We start from the raw sequence: 22,594 nt of genomic DNA, 5'->3' as shown, positions 1-22,594 counted from the left end.
GGTCAAATAAAGTCAATAAATTCAACTGGGAGAGGTGGATTTACAATTTCCTTTCCCAAACCATTTCTGTCATACTACTGTCATTCATAATACAAACATACGTAAATTCATACATAAATACATACATAGGTTGCCATTTCAAAACGATTTACTCTAAATAAAAAAAAAAATAGTAAATGATAAATTCTATATCTTCTCTAACAACCCTTTTAGCTAAACTGGATTTTTAGAATGAGCTTTCCCAGACACTTCTGGTTCCCTTGACTAATAAGAAACACTGTCTTAAAACAAACAGCCTCCTCCACGCATTGGAAGAACCCCGGACTAGCGGCTTTGGCATTGACTGTGCAGTTGTGAGCCCATAACTTACCTTCTCTGACTCCCACTGTTTTCACCTGTAGGTTGAAGGGTTTGATGAATTATCTCTAAGAGCTTTTCCAGCTATAAAATGCCATGATTCTAACTACTCAGAAAAGTGGGCTCCCTACCCTCAGTCCTTTCTGAAGATAATAGTTGCAACAGAAATTACTGAAGCCACGTTTACCCAACTTGGGTGGCTATGGAAGATAGCTGACAGGTGCTGACACTTATAGCACCTCCTATCACACAGCGTTTTGTCTTATGTCAGCAGAGAAGATCTGAGAGCAGGACTCTGACTCCGCTTTTAGTCCCCACCAGGGGCTTTCTCCAACTGACCAAGGTGGCTAACAGAGCCATGTGGCAGGAAGCTGATCCAACTGAATCAGAGAGCCTTTAACTGAAACTGAGAAAAAAGCAGTAACGTGCTTGGATAAAACTTGATGCTGTGGAGGGTGTATCAGGCATGACAACAGATATGTTACGGTACAAACAATGGGAGAAGAGGAACTTAGTAAATCTTAGAAGACAATAACAGGGAAGAGAATGAGAAATAGTACATATGTTTAAAAACAAAAACAGAATGAAGTTGAATTAAGACAAGGTAATGAGAAGTGCCTGATAAGTACTACCAACTTTTGGCTCAGTGGCACTCATAGCTATCTTACAGAAAAGGAGGGGCATGGCTTGTTTGCTGTTAGCTTCTATTGCTTTTGCTGATAGAAGAAACAAGCAAGAAGAATACAATACGTCATTCTTAACCTGGCCTTAGCCTTGTCATATGCTTGACCTCAACGGTGAGGCCAGCAGAAGAGAGCGAATAATTTACAAAGAGGTAGGACTGGACCTTGCGATATAACCAGGATATGGCACTGGCCATGAGAGAGTGACACTTAGCTCAGATCACAGTATCCAAGTGAATATAGTAAATTTGGGTTTCAATCAGGCTGATGCCAACATCCAGGGGCCAGATATAACAGTTGGGGTGATACAAAAGGTCCTCAGGCATGGTGATACCCATTGTCAGATGGGTGATATAAGAATTGTCTCCCAGTCATTTGTTCATTCAAAAAGTATTTACTGAGTACCTACTCTGGTACTAATAGTGAATAAAGACAGACCTAATCCCTTCCTTCACTGAGTTTAGAGTTTGGTAGGAGAAATGAACATTAATCAAATAACCATCTAACTGTGATATCTGCTTAAAAAGGAGATACCCTTGGTACCACGAGAATGTACTATGTGGGACTCCAACCTCATCTGGGGGTCAGGGAGGGCTTCTCTAAGGAAGTGGTGATTAAGCCGAGACCTGAAGGACAAGCAGAAGTCCAATAGATGAGGAAGGGGGTTTAAGAGGGTTTTAAGCAAAGGGAACAGCATGTTATCAAGTTGAGAGTTGAGAGAAAGCCTGTGTGGTTGAACACTGACAGGAGATTCAAAGTACAGTCAGATGAGACTGGAGAACAGGCAGGGAGGAGCCAGCTTATACAGAACTTGCTAGGCCATGCTAGAGGTTTTGGTCTTTATCCTAAATGCAAAAGAAGGTCACTGAGGTGTGTTTAAGTATAGGGTGACATAATCGGGTGTGCAGTTTTGAAATTTCCCTCTGGCAGCATTACAACAGAAGTAGGGAAGAAGGCCAGTGTAGGCTAAGGCACACAGGGAAGGGTGTGTAGGGAAAACGGCACCTGAGTGGACACAGGAGCTGTGCTCAGGAAACTGAGAAGCAAGCTTAGTGCACTGAGCCACCTCCACACATCACCTAAAGGAGGGAATGAGACACCTGAGACGCCTTCAGGATGGATCAAGGTTGGATCCATACAGGCAAGGCTGAGCCTGCAGTAATAGGCCCCAGGCATGCAGTGGTTAGTGGTTTGTGTTGGCTCCACCTCACACATTCTGTTTCAAGGGTAAAACCTGGGCATCTGTATTTTTAACAAGCTCCCCAGGGGATGCTAATATACACCAAAGTTTGAGAACCATGGGTATAATTTTTTACTGATGACAGTTAGAAAGGAAAATTACTCAATACTACTTTGACTTAAATCTTCCCTATCAAGAAGAATGATCTTCAAATAGAAAGAACAGAACAAACACGCTTGAAGAAATTAAGGCCCAAAAGAGGTGGAGAGATAAGGGAGAGGAGCTTGCTTCTTCAAATATATATACGAGTCTCCATTTCAAAATGAATTATACCCCACAATACTGCAAGAATTTACAATGACTAGTGTAGGCAAGGGGCTTCTACTTGACAGAGCAGGTTCTAAAAAGTTCTTCCTTACACTAAGTGAAATATGTCTCCCTTCAACTCCATTCACTACTAATCTTAGTTTTGCTCTCTGGGCTTGCTCTTCCATGTGGTAGTTATTAAATTATTCACAGATAACAGCCTTTCAAGTTTACTACATGTTGCAAAGTTGTGTCACATTCTCTCACCTCATTTATTCTATTCTGAAAATGATACTGCTGTTGGTGAGGTCTAAGTTTCAACTAGGTTTTTTTTTTTTTAGCCATTGTTGGTGTTGACTTGCTTGCAGTCAACTAAAAACACTTAAGTCATTTTCAATAGCCTGTGTAGAAAGAATTTTTCACATCTGATCTGAATATGAGAAAGCAGAATGGGTTCACTTAAACCTTGTTTTCCTAGGATTACTAAAGCAATAAATTCTAAGAAAACTTATTTATCTATTGTGTATCTTGACCTCAGCAAGATACACATGTCTTATTTCTCAAGCCAGTCTTGTGGGCCAGATGATAATATGTTTAATGTGATTCATAGCTAGTTATAAGGCCTACCAGAAAGTGACCATTAATACAGATCATGGTCAGCTTTGAGAGAGTTGTATAATGGCATATTCAAGGGAAGTAGAATCCTATTTCTGTCCAACATCTCCATCAAAGTCTTGAAGACACAAAAGCAAACTTCTAAGCACCCAGATGAAACAAAGCTGTGAGGAATAACCAACACACTGGGTGAAGAACCAAAATTATAAAAATAACCCTCCAAGCTAGAAAGATGAAGCGAAAGTGACATCATGAAACTGACTAAGAACAAAAGTACGGTCCTGCATTTGGTCAACTGCAAGACAGGATGGAGGAAGCCTGCCCTAATAGCAGAGTTTTCTGTGGACTGAAGTCACAGCTGGGGTGACAAAAAGTTAATACAATCGTAGGGCGCGTTAACAGACTCCTACCTATTGCCCTAGTCAGACACAGAGCCAATGTCAGGCTGAAGCCCTGGAGAAGACAGAACAAGGTGTGGAACCACTGTCTGTCTTAAAAGGAATGGTTGACAGAATTGGCAAAAGCTCCCATCTGCCATCAGCCTTTCTATAGGACACTGCTCACCTTCCGCCTGAACTGAAACTTGAATTCCACATGATGATGGACTTTCCTCCTGATCCTTTCACTTGGCAGCTGCCTGTCATCCAAGGCCAAAAGATGGAGCCAGCTCCTTCTCTGAAGTTCTTCCATCTTTAACCATAATTTACTAACCTTCAGGATATTCTCCCACATTGGTGACTGGCTCAACCTCTTCCTTGTTTCCTGTACCAAGTCCTAGGAGATATCCATTCACACTGATGGTCCACCATATCCTAACCCATTCCTGCTCCCCAACTGCAACCAAAGCAGGAGATAATCACATTAATTGTGCTGATTGGCTCTTCCAATTATCCTTACCATCTGCTGTAGCCCTGTAGATTGTATGTTTCATTTAGTTTCCTGTTCTGATTCTTCTGCCCACACACAGTCCACTGCAAAAGGTAAAAAGGAGGCAAGAAAGGTCCCTAGGGAACTAGTAAAAGGGAAAGGTATGTATATAACTAAAAAGAGAAAAATTAAGCTTTGGAAAAGAATGAGAAAAAGAAACTATCATTTTCTCTGGTCAGGGACCTAAAGACTGACTAGAAATGGAACAGTCTTTGTGAAGAAGCACCAAGTGGATATCATGTGGAAGACAATTCTTCTTATCATAATTAGATACTAACTATGCATCTTCTATTCCGGATAGGAGAGAATTACAAAGACATGATTTTGGAACTCAAGGAATTGATTTTTCTGGCAACATTACTTCTCTCTACTTTTCTAAAAGCATACCAAAGCCAAGGCATTTTCACTTCATAGGGGATTCCAACTGAGAGAAGTAAAATAAACAAATGAAAAAGAGGACCTCTAAGAAGCTAATCTGTGGATGCTACTAACAGGTTATGTAACAACATGACATGCTGACCCCCGACCCCTTACAAGGTCCTACTGCACTTTACTCTTCCAAAGCTAACACTGGCTGGACTTGAACTCTGTTCTTCCTCATAAGGTGGCTGCCAGGGCTGAATAAATGTGAAACAGAGTTTAAACACAGGATTCGTGCCTTTTTGGCATGAAGACTGTGACCAGCAGCCTCCTCTAAAGACATTTCCCGTTCATATATGTGCATGTTGTTATTTTGTAGGAAGAGGAAAAGCTGATTTTCGACTCACAGAAACCCTACGTGACAGAGTAGAGCTGTCCCTATAGGATTTTCTAGGCTGTAATCTTTATGGGAGCAGATTGTCAGGTCTTTATCCTACAGAGCCACTGAGTGGGTTCAAATTGCCAACCTTTAGTTTAGCAGCTGAACGCTTTAACAACTGCACCACCAGGGCTCCCTTACAGCATGGCAGCAGCAAATTTACCAGCTATCCTGCCAAAAGGATCTCAAGGAAAGAAGACAGGGCAAGACTTTCCAGTAACTTCAGAAAACAGAACATAGCACCACAAAAGTAAAAGTACTTCCAACAACCTGTCTTTGAGTATGGGGAGTTCAGTTCCTTAAGACCCCATAGGCGGTGGTGAAGCATGAGACTTCACTTGACTCCCACCCTCCACACCCCACAATTCTGCCCACACTGATGGCACCCTACAGTCATTCTTCCTGCTCACCAACAGCAACTGAGCCTCTTATGGGTCCCTTCTCCCTCATACTCGCATCCACCACCATCCCACCCCACACTTACTTCACCTCTCAACTTGTTTCACATTTATAAAAAAAATCATGTGGTCATTCAGCACTAGAATAGAATACTAATTCGAGACACTGGGCTTTCCTGTTTCTGAAAGGATTATGTCAGTAAATGTTTCAGGGCAAGCAGAGTGAACTCAGGCCCAGGGCAGCCAATGTATACACAGCCTAATCCCACCTGCTCTGATTGCCTAGATCCTCTTAATATTTAAAGAAGCCTCATTGGCCAAGGAAATACAGAATCAGACTGAAGAAGTATGGATGAAAACTACTTCGTATCAGTCAAGGTAACTGCTGATAAGAATATTATTATTCTACAGGATACCTGGCAGGTGGTTTTTTCAAAATGTTCCTAAAAACACTACCTTGAATACATGTCTCACATAACTATATTCAGGTATTAAAAACAATGATTATATTGTATTTTAAACTATAATTCAGATACCCCTAATGCATGCCTTGTATGAAAATATTTTCTCTGAGGATCCTAAATAATATCGAAAGAAGAGATGAAAACAAAATTAGCCCCTTGGGACATGTGTCACATACCCTTCTTGGTGGGATTAGGAATGATCTCCCTGCTAAGAATCTGGAATTCAAAGTCAACAAGAATAGCTGAAGAGACCTTTAGCAAGTCATTTCTGGAAGAATCAATTTCTTCTATCTGTAATAAATACTTTTCAGAATTATTTTAAGGCTTTAATAAGAACTTTATGTAAAACTAGTTTGCAAATGGTAAAGAACTACATAGATATAAGTTGTTAGATACTGAAAGGAGAGGAGACTGACCCGGGATGGAGATACACTGCAGCCTCCCAAGGGTGCATGGTGGTTAAGAGCACAGGCCCTGGAGCTAGGCAGACCTAAAGTTACTTCCTATATTTACCACTTAGTGGTTTTAAGTGAAGGAACCCTGTTGGCACAATGGTTAAAGCTCTCGACTGCTAACTGAAAGGTTGGAGGTTCGAACCCTCCAGCCGCTCCATGGGAGAAAAGAAGACCTGGGGATCTGCTCTTGTAAAAATTACACCCGGGGAAACCCTATAGGGCAGTTCTACTTTGTCCTATAGGGTCATTATGAATCAGAATTGACTCGATGGTGTACAACAACAAACAAAACAGTTGTAAGTGAGAACTTGGGCAAGTTATTTAGCCTCTCTAAGCTTCAGTTTCCTTATCTGAAAATGAGCTTAATAATACCATCTGCCTCAAAGAGTGTTGGGAAGAGTATGAGTTAACCTCATTAGAATAAGGCCTAGCATACAACAAGGTTCAATAAATGGTAACAAATAATTCGATCAAATAGGTACTAGAAAAACATGAAAAAAAACCATTGCCGTCGAGTTGATGCCGACTCATAGTGACCCTATAGGACAGAGTAGAACTGTTCCATAGGGTTTCCAAGGAGCACCTGGTGGATTTGAACTGCCGTCTTTTTGGTTAGCAGCCACAGCACTTAACCACTACACCACCAGGGTTTCCATGAAAAATATTAAGGCTAGGATAATAATGGGTCATACACCCTTAAGAAGTTACTGGTCCATTCATCCATTTATCACTAAACCAGAAGGCACCAAACACGTACTATGCAGTAGGCACTACATAAGACACTGGGGACACAAAGGTGAATAAAACATGACCCTAGACTTTGAAAAGCTCAAAGTCAAGTAGAAGAGACAGGCGCATAAACAAACAATTGTCACCATGTGGAACCGATATAAACAAGGTTTCTACAAGGTAGTATGGGAGCCTTACTCAGCTTGGGTAGGTACAAAAAGCCCTGATGGAGGTGGTAGCATTTGAACTGAATTTTGAAGGAAGAAAAGAAATGCTCTTAGGAAATGATACAAGGAATGGTGTGCAAGGAGAGGGGAAAGCATGAAATAGGATGGCACATACTAGAATCCAAAAGAAATAGCTGTTGCAACTTCAAATGAATTGGTTGTATACTATAAAAGGAGAAAGTCACTGTCAATAACACAATGGAATATCTAACAGCATATGCAGAAATGACAAGAATTTACTTCTGAATGAAAGGCTACTGCTAGTGGGGTTCTGATGCCAGGACAAAATGTCCTATGAGCTTCCTTCCAGCATTTACATACAGGATAAACAAACTTAGTATTACTGAGTGCTTAAAAAAAAAAAAAAGATGCGTCTTTCAAGAACTGAGAATCAAGAGTAGCCTTTAAAGGAGAAAAGAAATCACAAAAGGGAATCATGCTACCTAGGAAGTGGTGGCGGGATGGGGGGAGCCTCTTGGGTGGTTATAAGGGAAGTTTTATAAGCTGCTACAGGCATGAGACATCAAATCTCTTATCTTAGTGTTCTCTTCTTTTCTCCACATGACTGCTCCTCTGAGTCCCTCTCCCCCTACAACCTCATCCTCCCTGGGTCTTCCCTATGTCAGTAAATGGTACACCATCCTCCAGTTGCCCAGGTCAAAAACCTCGATGTTCTGTCTTTCTCTCACCATCAGCAAAGGCTTTGGGTTCTCTATTTAAAAAAAAAAATGCACTCAGAATCTTTCCCAGTCCTTCCATCTCCATTGCTATCACCCTTAACTCTCTCCTGGACTACTGCACGAGCTTCCTGAATAACAATTCTGCTTCTACCACTGCCTTCTTATGACCTGTTCTTCATACCACATCCAGAGTAATTTTTTTTAATGTAAATTAGACAAGGTCATGTCCTTGCTTCAGGGACTTTGACAGCCCTCCAATTGCTCCCCACTGCAATCAGGACAAAACCAAAGCTCTTCAAGACTGCATATCTAAAAAGGAATGTGTGGCTAATTTCCTCCACAAACAACTGCCTCCTTTGCCATGAGACAAAAAGAACTGGAGGGTGCCCAGCTACCACTACCGAAAGTTTTGATCAAAGACTCTATAGAAGAATCCTGATCAAAAGAGGGGGAAATGAGAAACACACTTTCAAATTTTCATGGAATCCAGACTTTCTGGAGCCATATAGGCAGGCTGAACCCCTGAGACTGTTACCCTAAGATAACCTTTAAAACTTAAACCAAAAATATCCCTCTGAAGTCTTCTTTAAGCCAAATAATACTTTAGCTTAGTTAGTAAAGTATGACTGCCTTGAACATTGTGCTCTTTTAAAAACTGTCTATATGGGATCGAATGGACAACAGCAACTCCAAAGATAAGATAGAAACCTTAGGGGGCAGTGAGTTTCTGTTAATGGGGGAGGAACAATTCAGAAAACGTGGGTGAGAATGGTTGTACAACTTAAAGAATATAATCAATGTCATTGAATTGTACATGTAGAAATTGTTGAATTGGCAAATGTTCTGCTGTGATATTCTCGACAACAAAATAAAATCAAAGACTGTATATCTAGCTCCTGCCTACATTTCTGTATCATTCTCGTTCACCGCATTCCAGCTACACTGACCTTCCTCCTGTTCCCCAAACGTGACACATTCATTCCTTTCTGAGAAACTGTGCGTGAGTTTTCCCACTGCCTCAAATGCTGTTCCTCAGAGATCTTCAAAGTTCTTCACAGAACCTTTCCCAGCTTTCCAAGCAAAATTAGCTCCTCCCCCTCCCCAAGTTGCTCCCTATGCATTAACCAATTTCATTTTCTTATACAACTTATCATTCTCTGAAATTATCTTGTATGTGTATTTACGTATTCATTTATTGATTCTATCCCTCACTAAAATGTAAGCTCTTGAGAGAGGAAACTATATCTTGTTCGCTCACACTGATGCCTGGCAGACAGTAAGCACTCCATAAATATCTTCTGAATGAATGAATAATAGAGTACCAGTAAATGACCCACCTCCAGTTTAGATGAATGTCCCAATCCACCAAACCCAAGGGACTGAATCAGCATCTCTTTTTCTTTTTATAGAGGTGTAGCAGACCCATCCAGAGAGTACTAAGTTTAAAACAGCGATTATCTCAAGAGATATCTCCTAACATTGCATCCTTACTCCACTGCCATTACCACATTCTGAATCAAAAGCAGTGGACGTTTGTGAAAGACTAGGTGTTTCCTGGCACCCAACTACAGGCAGCAGATGTCTGAATGATAAAGAGAAGCACAGAGGAAGCAACTTCCTCAGGAAGCCGTGGGGAGGACCTGGGCTCAAAGGCAGAACATAAGCCATGAGAGACTTCAAGACCGTGACACCATTAGGCGAGCACTACAGAGAAGCCAGCCCACTGCATAGCTACAGCCTTTGCCCTAGGAATTGTGAGAGACATTGGAGAACGCTAATTATGAAACACTAAATGCTTATGACCTCCTCACTTTATGATTTCTAATTTCACTTGGCCCTTCTGGGAGTGGAACTTGTCTTTTATGTTGGTGAGTGGGAGAAGTAGTGGTGACTATACAACCATGATCATTATCTGCAGTTTGGGAGTAAGAGCTTGAGATATCAAGAGCACCAAGCCAATGGGAGGTAAATGAGCCCTTCCTGTTACAAACGTCTTTGTGCAAAGGATTACATGAACTAAAATGCAGATACAGCATATTGCAAAAAAGTTACAAAACCCATATGGTCCAAGCTCATAAGCAGAATATAAATTTAATCACGTAAATCCTAATCTGGAATAAAACCAAACGGCTTAACTATATAAGTGTTATATTCTGCTGTTATTGTTCATCATCAGTGCACAATGGCACCCTGGCAGAGTGAATTTTAATAAACAATGTGAATAAGAAAGACATGATATTCCAGGCTTCCACTGATTTCTTCTCATTTAAACTTTCATTCATTCAACACTCCAACACTTAATGAGAAGCTACCACTGTGCTGGAGTCCCTGAGTGGCACAAACGGTTAAGTACTTGACTACTAGCCAAAAGGTTGGCAGTCGAATTTACCCAGAGGCACCTTGGGAGACAGGCCTAGCAATCTGCTTCCAAAAGGTCACAACTTTGAAAACCCTATGGAGCAGTTCTACTCTGCATACACGGGCTTGCCATGAGTGGGGAATCGACTAACAACCACCACCACCACTGTGCTAGGCACAAAAGGAAAGAAATCCCTGTAATAAATCCCTCAAACAATTTACAGTCTAGCCTGATAGAATAGGGGAAATACACAGTCACTTATAAATAAGGTAATCTCAACTAAAGCTTAGAGGACAGATGGGTTACTTCTGGATGAAGGTTCTAGGGCTGCTGAAGGAGAGGGTATATAGCTTGACCTTGAAGGATAAGCGGAATCTTGTCAGCAGACAGAGCCGATCACAGATGGAATAACCTAAGCAAAGAGGTACAGAGAGAAAAGCATGGGGTGTACTCAAGGAACAATGACATTACCATCCGCAGCACAGCATGTGGATATGCAAGGGCTAGAAGGATATCTCAAGGACAACACTTTTCGTCTCTCCCCCATACTGCCTAAAACCCAATTCTCTACATGTTTTTTTTTTTTTTCTAGCAGGCCCTAAATCATACTTATTAAATAAAGAAGAAAATTAATCCAGAGATAAATAATAAATTATGAAACATTCCTAGTAACTAAATGATTTAGTCACGTAACTAGCAACGTAAGTAAGTCACAAAGGAAATCATTCAACAGACTTCAAAAACTTATTAAATATATTCAGTTGATTCTTAAGTTGCAGCTTCTTTAACTCGCGGCTTCTGCAGATGTTCTTGGATTTCCCTTAAACTTGAGTCATGGTAGAAGTCCGCACATCCTGGCTATGGCCAGACACTTGTGTTATCTCACTAAGAATATGGGAGCATTCAGAGAAAGTTCACATGGCTTTCTCCATGGGGGTAGGGGTGGTAGCTACACGTGTGTGCATGTGCACATTTGGAAGTTTGAGAAAAGTTGTTGGGCCCAATACCTGTGGGTGTTAAACAAATAAAAAGACTGATCCATAAATCAACTCTAAACGAGGGGAAAAAAAAAAAGCAAACCAGTTACCACTGAGAATTATGACTCCTGGCAACACTATGTGTGTCAGAGTAGAACTATGCTTCACAGGGTTTTCAAATCAATTCTACTACTATTGTAATCCCAAAATGCAGAGCTAATACTCTTATCATACCTAAAAATTAATTCATTTTATATTTTCATTTTTAAGAAGATATCCAGTGAATATATTTACTGAATGTATTCACTGGATATATTTAATATTATTTGCTGAGTGAAATAAGTCCAAGAAAAAATATTGTATGACCTCATTTGGATGAAGTATCTAGAATAGGCAATGCATACACGCAAACATTTATTAGTGGTTACCAAGGGTTGGGGGAGAGGGGAACAGGGAATTACAGTTGAAGGAGAACTGAGTTTCTATCTGGGGTGATGAAAAATTTTGGAAATGGATAGCACAATGCAGTGAATGTAATTAATGTCACTGAATTATACACTTCAAAGTAGTTAAAATGGAAAGCTTTTTGTTATATGTTTTTATTGCAATAAATTTTTTAAAAAAGACAAAGGGACACTTACTATGAACCTTAATCAATGATCTAAAGTCAACTACTTTAAATGCAGTAGCACCTATAGCTACAAGCTTGAAATTCACAAGTTAGTGTGAATTTCACCCTTGCATTTTTATCAACGACATTTGTCTAGTGGACACATTAACCTTTTGATTCCTACATATCAACACACAGAGTTTTATTTAGGCTGATACATGGCCATCTCCACAAAGCTCCAAGACTCTTCCCTGCGGCAGATGTCCGCGTTTAGATATTGTACTTTTATAATTCTATATTATGTTTAAAAATATATATTCATGCATACCCAGATATTCAACCTAATATACACATACCCACAGAAAGTGAAACCTACTCTAATATCCAAGAATACATTGACCTAATACAGGTAAAAAAGAAAAAGAGGTAGGTTATATAATTTATAAACAATTTTGTTTTGAGACCATCAGGGCACTCAAACCTAACCACTATTTGAAAAAAAAAAAAAAAATCTAGCCATTAGGAAAGATCCATATTGAGAGCTTATTACAGGTTTTGTTTTATTTTCCCTCCCTTCTAGTCTGCCTCTGCCAAAGATAGCAACTCTCTGATGTGTAGAGTTCCTTTCAGTTCTCAATGCTTATGGTCTGCAAATTAAAGATCAATGATGATCGACACACTCTCTTGTCACCATGACCTAGCATCAGACTTGTCCCAAAATAAGATTTGTTTTTGCACGAGTGGGACAGAAAAAAAGGACTTGGGAACATGAATGCACCAAATGTGAATGATTAATCTGTAATGTGATGCTGATGTTAATTTTTAAGAAGAAGGCAAAAGTAAGCGGCTTACCAGAATGTACAAAGAGAAGTGTCACATGAGGAACTGAAGCTAAATGTGAATCAGAGTGAATTCTGTCTGCCCAATGAGCCGCTCATTGACCTTGCATCATGACTACCAATGAAGACTTCCTGTTAGCCCTGGGCAATTTTCAAGCAAACTGAATGAAATAGTTATACACGCAAGAAATTTAAGCCCAAACCCGAGATGGTCGCGCTAATTTTCTAATAGTGAGAGTGTGATGTTATTCCCTGCACCACCTAGACACAATAAAGAAACTTATAACAAACATTCTCCCAAAGAGCATAGTGATTACCATTCCACCAATGTGCAGACTGGCATTGCTGCAGAGCTCAGCAGTGGCAAAAATGTCCCCAAACTTTTATCCCGAAGTTATTGAATGAATATTGGAATTCGTTTTTATAAAAAAGAAGAAATCGGTGTCTTCAAGTCTTGATTCTTGAATAATAAGCCATTTCACAGCTCCAGGAATTTTGAAGTGAACACATCTTATCTGGTAACCCCTCACCCCCAGCCTGCCAGAGTCTGTGCAAGTGAAACCTATGAGTCTGTCTTACCTGTAATCTGACTCTGTCCTTGTGGATTAAAAGGACTTGGTGCAGAGTTCAGGGAGGGCCGTGGGTTCTGAGGCGGGACACCTACTCTCATACTGGGATGAGGAATGCGCCCTAAATCACTGAGGCGGTCAGAGAACAAACTAGGTTTAGAGTCATCAAGCTTCTGTCTGTGCCCTGGAAACAGCAAATCATAAAATAAAAGCATATTAATTAGCTGAACAATTGACCATGCTAAATAGATATGTGAACATACATACTGGGGGGTTAAGCCAAGGAATTATCAATACTGATATTTATAATGATGTGTCTGTATAATGCCTTCCATTTCAAATTGCTTTATAAGCATTGTCTGGTGGCAAGCATTCCTAGTTCTGTTCCAGAAGTGGAGAAGTGGAGGTTCCCAGAGGTCGACTCGGGAGTCAAGCAGCAGCAGAGGGTAGAAGGAGCTCCTGGGCACCTCCTCGAGCCCTCTGGGCTGCTCTCTCAGTGAAAGGGTGGGAACGGTCAGTGTGTGTCAGGGCTTGTTTGCTCCTTTCTTACAGGGGGAAACCTTCTCTGAAAGTTGAGAGAGACCTTACACGTAAAGCACACCATCCCACAGCTGGGGCAGAAGCAAAGACACCATAAGGTCGGAGGGCTGCGGATCAAGCCCATCTGTCAAAGACCAATTTCCACCATGACCACAGTGACATTATTCTTTTTTATGTTACGGCTATACCTTACTGAAACTCTTTTGAAAAATCAAAGTGCAAACGCAGAACCTCTTTAAAAGGGAAAAAATCAGACATTATTGCCTTTTAATTTTCAGGCAAGGAAACTCAAATTCTCAAGGAGAATCTACATCTTTTGTGATATGCCAAAGTTTGAACATGAATGGCTTTTTATTTTAAATCTAGTACTGTGGTTTTGTTAAAAAATTTTTTTTGAGAAATATCATTTGGGTTAACATGTGAATATAAGAATCTATAATTAAAAAAAAAACTTCGTCTCTCTTCTAGTTTATTCTAAAATCTAAGGAAACTCGGGATATTAAAGAAATACGCAAATTAAAATATACCCAGGGCACTAATAGTTCTTCAAATTATCAAATCATCCTTAGCAAAAGACTATAGTATTGTCTTGGCACAAGTATAACAGAAAAACACCTGAATCTTGATGCAACATTAGTTAAGTATAAATCTGTAGGAGAGTGCCATGGTAAAAAGTACAATGCCTAATATATAAATAGAAACATACTGCGGATTCCTTCTTCCACATTCTGTACCAGTGAGGCCCTAGTATGGAGCCCAAACATTTTAGGAAAATATTAAAGTAACTAAAGCTGATTCAAAAATAGCCAGTAAAATGGAGACTGGATTAAGAATGTCTCCTTTGAAGAAAAACTACAGGAATTAGGGTTATTACCTCTAAAAGAAAAGAAAAAAAAAAAAACTTAATGAAGCATTATTGAAAAGCCTTCAAGAATGGGAAGTTATAGTCTATGGGTAGTGAGAACAATTTGTCTTAAGTACAGGACAAGAGGAATATATCAGGATAGGGTTAAGCTGAACATTAGAATTTCCCAACTATAAGCTGTCTTCATAAGACAAATTCCTTATTTTATTTGCCCCAAAATGTATTTTCCTGTCTCCTTTTTCATTGCCTACCCAGCCCAAAGAAAACAGATAGGAAGCCAAGGCTTGGTAATATGAGTGTAGCTGTCTCCACAGCCAAACGTGTTCCAACGAGGCCCATTAACTGAAAATGCACCCACCACCCTACTTCCTGCCAGCACAAGCTCTGGGCATCTGCTATAACATAGGGCCTGGACCTAGAAGGAAAACGATCAGGAAAAATTAGAGAAACTCATTGTTAATGATTGTTTTCACTACCATTTATGATTGTTTATCTGGATTACAAATAGATTTTAGAACTCTAAAGAACCCTTAGAGATTACCCAGAACAGCTTCTAGACCTCAGACAAGTATGGTGTTCATAAATGAAGCAACTGAGAACTACAGGTTGAACAACTAGTCCATGGTCCTCAGGTGTTGACAGACACATCCTGGGCTAGAACAGAGTCCTAGTCCTAGTTGGTTGAGCTATCTACTTATCATGTGGCCTCATCAATATTGTCATTCTAGTTTTTCTAGATCTGGAGGACTGAAAATATCCAGATCGAAAGAGTCAGAACCCTAAGAGCTAAGCATAGTGACGTGCCAAGGCAGTTTTCAACGCAAGCAGAGGCAGCAGCAAGGACTCAATTACAAAGTTAGTAGGTCACCCATTACCCTAAACAGATGGCCGCAGCCTAACACACCAAAGTTGCATCAACACACACTGCTGAGTCTAACTAGTTTCACAATTAGGGAATTACATTTTTGTCATAGTTAGAATCATGGAGTCTGTTCCTCACCAAAAGCAAACAAAAAAAAAAAGAAGTACTAGTGTGGTATTGATGTATCTTGTAAACATTAACAAGAAAGCTTGTGGAATGGTCCTTCAAAGTTATTCTTTTTAACAGGCCATATTTTTGGAATGGCAGATCCCCTGAAGACTAAGAAAAAGGCTTCCACGATCTTGCACGATTCCTTTACGCACTGAGACTTTATATGGGCCATGGGCCACAAGAAAATTTAATAAGCTCTGCCTGTGCTTTCTACAGCCGTTTCCTCAGGTTTTCCTGGAGGCTGTATGAAACGTGAGCGCAGCGTGTGAATGTGTGAGTATACTTTTATTTTCTCTTAGCCATGCTTTGGGGAGCAATAGGAGGGTATAGGCAAGATTATACAACTTGGGGTAGCAGAGGTAAACATGGAAAATTTAAGAGCAGGTGAAATTTTAAAAGCCTCAATGACCTTTGAGAAATAATCTTCAAAGATGAATTATCATGCATCTATTTTTTTTTTTACAGTTACCCTAGAGTAGTAGTGAGTACATATATACAAAAAATATATACATTTTTCCTTGTAGATATCTGCACCTTCACAGCCACTATCACAACCACAACAATAAAATTCTTACAGTATACTGAAAAGCAAAAGCAGAACAGGTTCCTCATCTTTCAACCATGACAAATACCCCCTAGCACTAAACCACATTCAGGAGCAGCACTCGAATGATGGGCTGAAAGAAGGCATACTTAAACCCTCAGCACCCAACCAACCCCTTCAGAAAGCCAAGAACAAAAGACACAGTGACTTAAGTCAAGGACAGGGTACTCTGCCATGGTGCAGGAAGGACTAGCTCTCATCCAAAGGGCCAATGAGTGGAGCTTCCAAACAGAAGGAAGGCATGAAGAGTGGAAAACAAACAACAACTCTATTCCTCCCTAATAATACCCCCTCACAGGAAACGATACCAGCCTCTCAGTTGCTTATGTTTAAGACTCTTTATGTTACAGCTCAGTCCTGGATCCTCTTCTCTAGCTGAACTTTCTACCTAGATCAGTGAGTGGTTCTCCACCCAGACCAGATATGAAAATCCCTTAGGGAGAATATGGATGTCCAAGCCCAACAACAGGTCGATTAAATCACAATCTGAAAGAATGGGTCATCGGGAAAGTTATTTTTCAAAAGCTCCCCACGTGACTCAATGCACAGTCAGGGTGAAGAACCACTGCCCAAGATGGTCTCAAAGCCCCATGCATTCAAAAAACAAAACCAAAGCTGGTGCCGTCGAGTCGATTCAGACTCATAGCGACCCTACAGAACAGAGTAGAACTGCCCCATAGAGTTTCCAAGGAGCACCCGGTGGATTTGAACTGCTGACTCTTTGGTTAGCAGCTGTAGCACTTAACCACTACACCACCAAGGTTTCTCCCCACACATTAAGTACTACCTATTCACTCCAATGACTCCCACATTTCTGGAGTCAGCCCTGACTTCTGTCCTGGGCTGACTCCAGGCTTGTATGTTCCACTGCCTACTTGACATCTGCCCTAGGATGTTTCAAAGGTATCTTAAATACACTGTATTGAAGATAGAATTCTTGATTCTTCCGCCAAACAAATGAACAACAACTCTATTCCTCCCTAAGAGCACCGCTTGTAGGAAAAAGTACCAGCCACTCAGTTGCTTAAGTCAAAAACTTACGCATTTTCCTTGATTTCTCCTTATCTCTCACTCCCCACATTCAATGTTGTCATGGATTGAATTATGCCCCCACAAAATGTGTGTTACCAACTTGATTAGGCCATGATTCCCAATACTGAGTGGTTATTCTCCATTTTGTTATTATAATTTTATGTTAAAAGGGTTAGGGTGGGATAGTAACACCACCCTCACTCAGGTCACCTCCCTGATCCAAGGTAAAGGGAGTTGCCCTGGGGTATGGCCTGTACCACCTTTTATTTCTCAAGACATAAAGGGAAAGGGAAGCAAGCAGAGAGTTGGCGACCTCACACCACCAAGAAAGCAGCACCCAAAGCAGAGCACGTCCCTTGAGAAGCACCGGAAGCAGAGCGTGTCCTTTGGACCTGGGGTCCCTGCACCTGAGAAGCTCCTTGGCCATGGAAAGATTGAGGACAAGGACCTTCCTCCAGAGCCAACAGACAGAAAAAGCCTTCCCCTGGAGCTGATGCCCTGAATTTAGACTTGTAACCTGTTAGACTGTGAGAGAATGAATTTCTGTTTGTTAAAGCCATCCACTTGTGGTATCTCTGTTATAGCAGTACTAGATGACTAAGACAAATGTATTACCAATTCCTGCCATTTCTATCTCCAAACTATATCACAAATCTATTTAGTTCTCTCCATTTACACTGGCACAATCTAAGTCCAGGACCCCATCATCTCTCTCTGGATGGCTGACACTATCTCTTTTTCAGTTTCCCATCCTGGTGCCTTTCCATATTCCTGAAATGCTCTCTCCCGATCCTTTGTATGGTCTGCTCATTCTCATCCTTCAGATCAGAGTGAAGAGCACCTTTTCTCAAAGGCCTCACCTGCCACCAAAACCAAACTAGGTTCCCAGCCTCTCAAGCAACACCCTCTTTTTATTTCTCCGATGGCTTTTACCACACTCTGTAATTAGCTTGTGTATTTGTCTGTCTCCCCTGCAAGTCATAAGTCCGGTGAGAATGAGTGCTCGTCTTGTTTCCAGCTGTATCCCCACATCTAATTCAGTACTTGCTATACAGTAAGTGCTCAATAAATGTTTATACAATAAATAAATGAATGAATATTCTCCTCTTTTAGACAGGCACCTTAGTTGAGAGAAAAACTTTCTGGTCCAGGGTATCATATTATAACACTATATTTTCCCCAAATCCTCTTCTCTTCTTATTTTGCAATCTAGTAAATGGTGGGGTGGGGGGCGGTGGTGGGCAGGGAAGCCTTTCCTTAGAGACATGCCCATACTGGTACTTCCTAAGAAATGTTAATAAATTCATTTAAGTGAAAGCTTTGTTTCTCTCTGAAAAACTCCATTTGTTCTCACTTTAATTCTTAATCATTGTTGAAAGTCATTTAGAATCACAGAGCTGAAAGGGACAGCAGAAGTCATTTAGATTCTAAAACTTTAGAGCAATGTCGTTCTTTGGTGGATGGGGACCCTGAGTCCCTGAGAAGGGAAGTGACTTCCCCAAAGTCACATAGTTAGTGGCAGTACTAGAACTCAGGTCTCCTGATTCCTGCTCCAGGGCTCTTTTCCCTCCATTGCCAACCAGCTTATTTTAGATAGTCACAGAAAAACATCAGTCTTACAGGAGAATTCATGATTACAAGTAAACTTAAAATGGAAAAAAACAGTACTTTTCAGAAATGATTGCTTTCAAAAAGTTGAGTGTGTTTGGCTGAATATGACTTTTGTTGCGATAAATTCAGGGGCACAAGAGGAAAGCATGATCAAAAGGTCACAGCATTCACACATCCTCAGAGCAAAGATGCACAAGGAACTGTTAGGTCACTGAGCAAGCGTCTAGCCAATCATCCCGTTCCTCCCTAACCAGCCCTTTTAGTCCAAGTACAATTCTTGAAGTTAAAGGTTTGAAAAATAATTAAATGGCACAGCCAACTCCCAATGAAAGTCAGTACTATTGCCATTGTAACGTCGGCTTTCAAAGAGCACACATCTGAAACTGGTACACAACAAAACAACACAAAAGATCCTCAAAATATGGCAAGTGAACGATGAAAATAAACTTTCCTCTGTGATGTGGCCCACTTTGCCCATTTTTATCAACTGACTGAGAAATGCTCAAGAGCTTTAGAGAGCTACATGGCCTCCCGGCCAGAACCTCACACTCATAGGCATTATATCCCTGACATGCACTGCACCAGCTCGAGCGCTCCTGCTGAAGGATGCCAAAGTGCACTTTGAACAAAGAACAAAACAAAGCATCTGCCAGCAGTAGCAGCCACGTAATATGGCCTACCCCTGTACTGTCACAGCAGGGCCATTTTCCTGATCACTAGGGCATGATGTTTAGCAGCTCATCTTTTTAGCATGATATTTTAAACCAGTTGTTAACTTTTTTTTTTTTTTAAGGTATTTACTGGTTTCCTGGATATCATGAGGATACAACTTTTAAATAAAATAAGTAAAGTGTAAAGACAGAACTGCAATGGAGCATCAGTAATGAATCAATATGAGGTCTACATTCAGGTCAGTTAGCCCAACTAGTGTGTATTGGATATCTATTATATACTAGTTGCACTAGCCACTGTAAGTAGAAGGGGATAGAAAAATACGGAAGACAATATCCTTGCCCTCAGGGACTTCACAGTCTAATATAATCTAGGAGAACGAACAGCAAGCAATTAAATATAACCAAAGGCAGACTGCAGTGAAGGCAATAACTAAAGTGCTATGGTTTGGAGATCAGTTGAGGAAATCCGAATACGGACTATTTCAAAATACTAAGGAAACGGTCTTTGTTGTGATTATGTAAGGATACATCCTTGTTTTTAGAAGGGTTACCTGATATTTAGGGGTTAAATATCATGACGTCTTGGATTTCCTTTAAAATATTTCGGCAAAATAATGAATGAAGCAAATACGGCAAAATGTTAATTATAAAAATAAGGGGATGGGTATATGCGAGTTTTTCAAATATAATCTCTACTTGCACGTATGATTGAAAATTTTCATAATAAAAAGTTAGAAAATAATAAAGAGCAATGGGAGGTACAGGGGAGGTACAACTGGTTTTGCCCAGAAGGAGAGGGGAAGACTTCACTGATGAGATCATTAGAAAGATGAGACCATTAGGAAGGTTGAATAGGATTTTGATAAGCAGAGAAGGAAGGAGAAAAGCTAGCTGGAGGGCCAAATGACAGAAACGTGATAATAAATGTCCTGTGAGACAAGATGATGCTAAACATACACGATATCAATCTAAACAGAGGCACACCATTCTTCAAATCACTTGATCCATCTGGTTTTACAACTAGGCATTATCTCTTTTAAATTATGTAATACATACAGGAATCTGCCCTTTGAAGGCAGATTTTTTTTTAATCCTCTGAGCAATAAAACGATACTTTGGCAGGCTGTGAGCCTCTCCACCATGCATTCAGGCTTCTGTGGAGGAGTGGGCGACTGGGGAGACATTAGCTAATTTTGCTGTCACCAAGTATGTGAAAGAATGAGATCTAGTCCAATACTCTAGGGCTCAAGCCACAAGATATAACAGTTTAAGAATGTTATGACAATGATCCTCGGAGCTAAAGGACAAGAGGAGAGGACTTGTATTGGAATTACCTTTTTTCAGGGTAAAGTGGTTATATATCAAGAGAGCTGCTACTCCACACAGCTCTAGAAAAAAAAAATAATAATGAGCTCTTCCATTCTAATCTTTCTATTCTGAAACTGGAACATGAAGGAGTGTGTTTCAAGGAGGTTTTAGGGAAAGGGAACGAGGCTGACTCATTTTAAAGTAATAATTCAATTCCAAATGGGATTATTTGGAATTCTCCTACTAAGGATAATCCTTCGTATATCTTTGGGAGCTCAGTTTAGATGGTTTTAAGCAAAAGTAATATAACAGGGAAGATTACAAAGACTCAAGCAAATTCTTAGGGTATGCATGTAAAGTTTTGATCCAAACACTTTATAACTACTGGGGCTCTAGGTGCAGAAAACTTTTTTTTTTCTGCACTCCTACATACCTGTGAGAATGGAAATACCATTGAGCAAAGTGAAACTCTCTTCTATTTACATTCAGATGACTCCTGTTGCCTTGCAGAAGTCTAGAAATCAAAGACCTACAATGGGCAGTGGGTATACTCTAGTAATGTTTAGTTATGCCTGCTGTCCCTCCCCACCACAAACAGTCCCAACCAGCTTCTCTTCTGATTTCCATATTTCCATTAATATCACCATTTTCTAGTCTTCCAGTCTCAAAATCTAGCTTAGGTATATCTTTGCCACCTCCCTTTCCCAGGTTCTATCATCCAGTCAATCCTATTACTATAGTTTCTACAGCAATGAACCCCTGCTTTCCATTCCCACAGGAACCACTCCTAACTTCTTGTCTGTGCTCATACAACACCAGGGGACAGCCTGGCATATTAAAAAGGGTACTAACTAGTCATACAACCAAAGGGAGGGATTTAGCCTAATTCTCTGGGCCTCAGTTTCTTCACTACCAAAAATGAAGGGCAAGTTCCCATAACTTCTAAAGTTCTGTCAGCCCCCAAGTCCTAACATTCATGTTACTTACCTGCTCAAAATCTTTCAATTGTTTTCCACTGTCTATTGAATTTGGGTTTATTGAATTAAATACAGCCCCCTCAGCCCAGCAAACAAAGACCTGGAAAATATGATCCCAATGTGCCTTGTCACTCTCATTTTTGATAGCTACAACTGTATTGCTCCCTGCCTATGCTCCACTCACACTGGAGCTCCCACAGTTCTTCAAAGAGGCCTGTGCCTTTGTCTAAGCTGTCTCCTCCACTTGGAACACCCTGTCTCCATCATCACCATTTGGTGAAATCCTTTCCCAGTCTCAACTTGATCATCACATTTTACTGGTCTTTTCTATCTCCAGAGCCTCACTGATCCCTCTGGCTTCTATTTCAGCAATCTGAGAGTGGCTACAACTGTTTTTTGTCTACTACATGTGGTTATGCTTAAACGCAGTAGACATGCAGTAAGCATTAACTTACTATAAATGGACATAAAACATTTATACAAAAGTTCAAACCCTATTATCTTAGATTCCCTGGACTTGACTGTGACTTCCTTGAGGACAGGTATCACTCTTATATCCTACACATAACTTGGTGCCTGGGCACAGAAAAGGCACACAACAAATGCTTGTTGAATTAATAAATGAAAGCATGGATATACTCAGAATTATCTCTTCTTTTGTGCTTTCACAGTGAGGAGGGAAAAAAAGGCTGGTTATTGGGAAACATTTCCCACAGTAAAATTGATGAGTCTACAGTCTTTGGTGGGAAAGGCTGCTGAGTCATCTTTTTTCCTGA

At 40.4% G+C, this 22,594-nt stretch overlaps 1 protein-coding gene across 3 annotated transcripts in view; it reads right to left on the bottom strand.

Moving 5' to 3' along the window:
• RUNX2 (RUNX family transcription factor 2) overlaps positions 1 to 22,594 on the bottom strand; it is a 232,520-nt gene that overhangs the window by 46,193 nt on the left and 163,733 nt on the right. For 2 of the 3 annotated variants that reach the window (XM_049893435.1, XM_049893415.1), the window contains exon 5: positions 13,185 to 13,358. The exons of the other annotated variant lie outside the window; for it this stretch is intronic. In XM_049893435.1, the coding sequence (XP_049749392.1) occupies positions 13,185 to 13,358 (174 nt within the window). The remainder of the gene's footprint in view (positions 1 to 13,184; positions 13,359 to 22,594) is intronic. 3 annotated transcript variants of the gene reach the window in all.

The sequence above is a fragment of the Elephas maximus genome, chromosome 1 (assembly GCF_024166365.1).
Source record: "Elephas maximus indicus isolate mEleMax1 chromosome 1, mEleMax1 primary haplotype, whole genome shotgun sequence".
Lineage (NCBI taxonomy): Eukaryota > Metazoa > Chordata > Mammalia > Proboscidea > Elephantidae > Elephas > Elephas maximus.
Note: the sequence above shows the minus strand (reverse complement) of the source record. Positions and strands in the feature narration are given on the sequence as shown.